Source organism: Cupressus sempervirens, chromosome 7, assembly GCF_028749045.1.
Source record: "Cupressus sempervirens isolate cs-2001-9-10 chromosome 7, ASM2874904v1, whole genome shotgun sequence".
Classification (NCBI taxonomy): Eukaryota; Viridiplantae; Streptophyta; class Pinopsida; order Cupressales; family Cupressaceae; genus Cupressus; species Cupressus sempervirens.
Genome location: NC_143124.1, coordinates 72,594,221 through 72,600,045, shown reverse-complemented (window position 1 = coordinate 72,600,045; position 5,825 = coordinate 72,594,221). Strand labels below are relative to the sequence as shown.

Below are 5,825 nucleotides of genomic sequence, written 5' to 3'. Positions count from 1 at the left end.
TGAAATTATTTATAGTTTTGGAGATATAGTCACTTGAACGTGACGTTTGCAAAAATATTGATTTTAATGTCAAAATTGGTCAAAAAGTGGAACCCATTATTGTGGGATCACCCACCAGTAAAGACCAAACGTTGGTATATGCAAATGGCCAAAATTATAGTAGACCCCACGAGACGTAACGAAGCGAAGGATTTGAGCTGCCAGATTCGAACCATGGTTAATTGTTTGAATTAAGAAAATGAAAAAAGGTGTGAAAATGTGTCTTACGATTTTGCTAGAAAGTTTGATTTGGTAAACATAGAAAAATGTTTCGAGTACTCGGTGCCGGTCTTATCTTTTTCCAGATCGTTTCTTCGAAGGAACAGATTCACCTCCAACAACTGCAGCTTTCCTACATTTTCACTCTTATCCATCGCCTCAGCCCTTCCCTGCAACAACACGTTTTTCTGCAGCCCTGCTTTGTATTTACCAATGGCGTCCTCATCCTCGTCTCACCCTAAAAATGAGGGACGTCATGCATTGTCTGGAATTGTGCCTCAGCACATATGGAGGAAGGCTTCTGAATCGCCAAGATTGTTTGATGTGTTTATCAACCACAGGGGCCCTGATGTAAAGGAAACTGTAACCCTTCAGCTTTACAATTCCCTCAGGGGGTTAGGAGTCCATGCATTTCTTGATTCCAAAGAGAAAAAGCTTGGTGATTCATTTCCTTCAACCATTGAGAATGCCATTTACTCTGCCTCGGCTCATATTGCTATCTTCTCCAATCGATACGCAGAGTCACCATGGTGTTTGGCGGAGCTGGTTCTCATGTTGCAGAGCAGAGCTAAAAAATTTCCGTTGTTTTACGGAGTAAAGCCTTCTGATCTTCGATACATAGAAAACGGGAAGTACGCTAAAGCATTCACCAGACATGAAAGAAAAAAGAGATACATGGAAAAGCTTACCGAGTGGAAGGAAGCCCTCCGATCTGTTTCGCTTATTACAGGACACGAAATCAGCGTTTACTTCAAGTAAGATCTCTGCGTTTCCATTATACTTGATCATTGTACAGACTCTAGTTTTTCCTTATAGGATTTAAGTAGCCAGTTTTATTTCTATTCAAGATTTTCTTTTCCTTTTAAAGTATCAGTGACTGCCAAGATATAGTGTCGGCTGTCCAAAAAGAAGTTGAAAGGACAAAATTTCTGCACGTAGCTAAATATCCAGTGGGACTTGACAAGCTTGTGAAAGAGTTTGAAAGGCTGTGTCTTGATAAAGTTGTTGAAGATTTTGAAAGGCAGTGCCAAATGAATGAAACCGGCAAAGACAAGGTTCAGGTCGTCGGCATTTTCGGAATGGGTGGAATGGGGAAGACAACTCTGGCCAAAGAGTTGTTCAATAGGAAACGGTCAGAATATACTCAAGCTTGTTTTCTGTTTGATGTGAGGGAAGCCTATGCGAACAACAGTTTTCCTGCTTTACAAACGAAATTCCTCAAAGATCTCTATCAGCAAGATAATCTCAACATTCACTGTATAGAGGATGGAACGAGTCATATTGAACGCTGTATAAAACGGAGCCAACAATTGAGCTTCCTAGTTGTTCTAGACGATATTGATCAAGTGCAATAGTTAGATTCTCTACTCATTATTGATATGCTGAAGAAGTCGGATCACAATATGAAGTCAACTCGCAGCTTGGTAATTGTTACAACGCGTGATGTAGGGGTGCTGATAAACGCAGGGATTACTACTACCTACAATGTAAAAGGGATGGACAGAGATGATGCGAGAGACCTATTTTGTTGGCATGCCTTCGGGCAACAGCAGCCGGCTAAGGATTACCGCATAGTGCTTGAATCCTTCCTAAATGTTTGTGGAGGCTTACCCCTCTCTCTTAAAGTTATTAAAATAAGCTTTGATGCACTGGACTGCCAGGAAAAGCAAATTTTCATTGACATTGCATGTTTTTTCATTGGAAAATTGAAGAGTATTGCCATGGGAGTATGGGAAGCATCAGGATGTAGCGCTCAATATGCTTTGGAAACACTTAAAGACAAGTGTCTTGTTCAAGAAATAGAGGAAATACCTTTGTGGGCTAAATTTGGGGAAAGGAGATCTGTATTGAGAATGCATGACTGTCTCCGGGATTTAGGAAGAGAAATAGCAAATGGACTGACCCGTTCCCCTCGGTTATGGTGCGCCGAAGATCTTGAACATCTGGTATGCGTGTTCGTCCTTTGACTCTCTGCTTTATATCAAATGATATTTGAACTACGTAGTACAACGTATGTGTAAGTTGTTTCTGTGATTACAGGAATCCAAGGGATTCAGAGACATCCTGGCTCAAACAGAAGGCAGATGTTTCCATTCATTTATTGATAAGTCCATGAATTGTCGAATAACATACTTTCTAGGGGGGTCAGACACCAGAGATGACACGACTAATTTCTTGTTCTGGCTTTCGGAATCGTCCAAGCATTCCTTCATGGATTCCTTTTCACAATTTGAGATGTTTAATAATCCCTAATATGTGGGTTAAAACATTATCGCAGAGCCACGCACAGGTATTTGGTTCATAAATTTTAATTTTTATTGTCAACGGTACTTTCTTTCTTATTCTTGTCCCCTGGTTTCTTCTGAACGAGTATAAATCTAGTTTATTTTGAGTTCCAGGAGCCTACCCAATTGGAGGACCTCCAAATAGGTGATACCGCATTGGACGAATGTTTAGATTTATCGGGAATGCCAAATAGTTTGGAAATAAAGAAATATGATCTAAAGAAGCTAACAGAGCTCAACATTTCTATGTGCCAAGACCTTCAGGAATTAGGTGTTGGACATTTGAACTGCTTGGAAAAACTGATACTTCACAATTTTTGTAGTTTGAAAACCCTGACAGGAATGACAGATCTTGGATTGCTGGTAGAATTGAACATTTCTAGGTGTCCCGCCATTGAGCAATTGCGCCTAGCGGGTCTGGACTCCTTCAACTGTTTTTCGGTTCATCATTTTCTCAAGCCGAAACATTTTGAGCTAGATAACTGCACAAATTTGAAAACAATACCAGAAAACCTAAATCTTGAAAAGCTTGTTAGCATCAGCATCCGTAACTGTACCGAGCTTGAGGTATTTCCATCTCTTGAAGGCTTGAGAAACCTGGAGACTGTCACAATTGATGGTTGTGGCAAGCTCAAGAGTCTTCTCTTTTCCCAGTGTCATAATTTGGAAATAGTGACGGCTAGATTGGATTCAACTTGCCTCGAGAAGATTGTCATTCATGGATGTGGGAAGCTGAATTGTTTTCAATTGTCCAAAAGTCATAATTTGAAACAAGTATCCGTGTCAGATTGTCCGGAGCTTGATGAGCTGCCCTGTTTTGCACATCAAACTTGCCTGGAGACAATCACCGTTGTCAGATGTGGAAAGCTGCAAAATATAATTTTGCCGCCACAACTTGTGGAACTCAGAATAGAAGAATGCAAAGAACTAGAAACAGTGACGGCTAGGTTGGATCCAACTTGCCTTCAGAAGATTGTCATTCAAGGATGTGGGAAACTCAATTGTTTTCAATTGTCCAAATGTCATAATTTAAGACAAGTATCCGTATCAGATTGCCCGGAGCTTGATGAGCTGCCCTGTTTTGTACATCAAACTTGCCTGGAGACGATCACCGTTGTCAGATGTGGAAAGCTGCAAAATATAATTTTGCCGCCACGACTTGTGGAACTCAGAATAGAAGAATGCAAAGAACTAGGAACAGTGGTAGTGATTTGTCATGGTTGTGAACATCTAGAGCGTAAACAGGAACCACGTCAAAGTTACCCAGCAACGATTGTTATTGTCAGATGTGAGAAGCTGCAGAGCATAACTTTAACAACAGAAGTTGTGGAACTCAGAATTGAAACGTGCAGAGAATTGAAAGCAGTAGCAGTCACACTTCACCGTCGTGAATGTCCGGAGCGAAAGGAATTGTCAAGTGATGTCCCATTGAGCTGCTTGAAACGGATCATAATTCAAACTTGTGGCAAGCTACATAGCATACAAGGCATCGATGAGCTGCTTTCGATACAAAGTATGCAAATTTTATTTTGTAGCAATGCATCAATACGGGATTGGATTCCTATGTTGAAGGTAATGGTCTCAAGACTCCCCTTGAGAGTAGAGCGAGAGAGTAAGACTTTTCGGTATTGACCTTAGGTTTTGTTTTCTCCTCATTTTCTTACATAATCTCTTAGCCCATTGGTAGTAGAACATTCATTTTCCCCTGTATTGCTTTCAATTGCAGGGTATGCCTTCAAAGTTTCTTCTTTTGGTCGGAAGAGCAGTACATGGAGCACTCTCAAATCTAAATTTAACTCTCGATTTTGACTTCGAGATATTTACTAAAGATTGCAGTTCTTTGAGGGACGTGATGGAAAATCTTGGAGAATGGAATGCACTCATCATTTGCGGTGAGGTCAATAGTATTGCCAGAGTCGAAGTTAATAATCTTGAAGACAATTGGAAATGGAATTTGGATCCCGAACCAGATTCAAAATTGCCATCCCATTCTGATCCAAATCACTCAAATATTTCTTCTTCATTGACAAATTGCTTTCTGCCGCGAGGAAAATGGACAACAACCATCGTAATAACCAATGCTATGCAAATGAGAAGGAAGTACGAGCACCGAAATGAGGAGTTCCTTCGAGGTCTTCCATGGACATTCAAGCCGATGAAGTTGTTTGGTGTACAGAGAGCTGACCAATGGGAAGTTCAGCTTGTACCACAGAGAGCTGCCCAATGGGAAATTCAGCATGTATTAAATAAAATTGTTGATAGGATGTACTATGAACAAGGGCTGTGAGCAGCTCGAGTCCCTGGCTAAGGTGGGGGAGCTGGAAAAAGGAGTGTATACATTCTTCAGCATTTTGAACGCTCTGTATGAGTTCTTATTGTGTTTCTCCCTTAAGCAGTGGGTGCCATGGAGGGAGTCCATTTTAGTGTCAATATGGAATTTAGTTAGTAGATCAGTAGATTGCCTCCCTAATATTATCAAATGGGATGAGATTTGTTAGAGTAAATAATTAATATTTAATTATTTATTCTATTGCTTAAGTTTACTTAGGTCATGCATTTATTTAATATTTTATATTTAATGCATGTAGTGGTTAGTTGTTGACAACACGGGAGTTTGTTCCCTTTTAGTTGTCACACTTATCTTCTACCACCTTCCAGCTTGTTCTACAAGCTTCCATGAGCTCTTTATATTCGGGCTCTCTCTCATTGTATTTGAACAATCACATCATTTCTTATTGTAAATACATTTCTTCTTGTGTTTGCATTATGATGGCTCTCATGTCCGTTTAGGATTTTTTGCCCGTGCTCCATGCTCTTCCCTTTTATGGCTTCTCTTTTACAGGTTTCACATGCAGGTGATCTTTGCGTCTTCGGAGTTGGCTTTCCTCAACTCCAACATGGTATCAGAGCCTTCCTGCTGCTGCTTCGTTGAAGAAATTTTGAAGCTGTGATTTGGAGTCACAAACCCTAGTTTGTTTGTGCAATTTTTCTTCAAATCAGGGGATCAGCATTTTTTCGGAGCACTTTCAGCCCAAACGGACATAACCAATGGATCCGGAAGGCCGTTTGCAGTCAGGATTCATATAAAGTTTTTTGATTTTGGAGACAGAGCTCCGGGAGGCAATCTTTTTTGCTTGCAGGGGTCTGCCGTACGGTCGTACGGATGCAGCGACGGATTTTTTTTAAAAAAATATATATATATATATTTCCAGGCGCACCGCCGCCACGCCACCGCGGGGCCGCCGCCGCGCCACCTGCGCGCAGCCCGCAGCGGCCGCAGCA

General features: G+C 41.0%; 3 protein-coding genes across 3 annotated transcripts; all 3 read left to right on the top strand.

Moving 5' to 3' along the window:
• The first annotated feature begins 342 nt into the window (after positions 1 to 342).
• Positions 343 to 1,613, top strand: LOC149545555 (disease resistance protein Roq1-like). Its single transcript, XM_089790714.1, has 2 exons — positions 343 to 1,013; positions 1,127 to 1,613. Exons 1-2 carry the CDS (start codon positions 472 to 474, stop codon positions 1,611 to 1,613), a joined length of 1,029 nt encoding a protein of 342 aa, XP_089646840.1. The 5' UTR covers positions 343 to 471.
• Positions 1,614 to 1,637: 24 nt separating this feature from the next.
• On the top strand, positions 1,638 to 2,374 carry LOC149545554 (disease resistance protein Roq1-like). The gene is made up of 2 exons (XM_089793800.1): positions 1,638 to 2,179; positions 2,299 to 2,374. The coding sequence occupies exons 1-2, from the start codon at positions 1,638 to 1,640 to the stop codon at positions 2,372 to 2,374; spliced, it is 618 nt and encodes a 205-aa protein (XP_089649926.1).
• LOC149545553 (uncharacterized) lies at positions 2,081 to 4,996 on the top strand. Its single transcript, XM_089790712.1, has 3 exons — positions 2,081 to 2,548; positions 2,658 to 4,115; positions 4,270 to 4,996. Exons 1-3 carry the CDS (start codon positions 2,417 to 2,419, stop codon positions 4,828 to 4,830), a joined length of 2,151 nt encoding a protein of 716 aa, XP_089646838.1. The 5' UTR covers positions 2,081 to 2,416; the 3' UTR covers positions 4,831 to 4,996.
• The last annotated feature ends 829 nt before the right edge of the window (positions 4,997 to 5,825 follow it).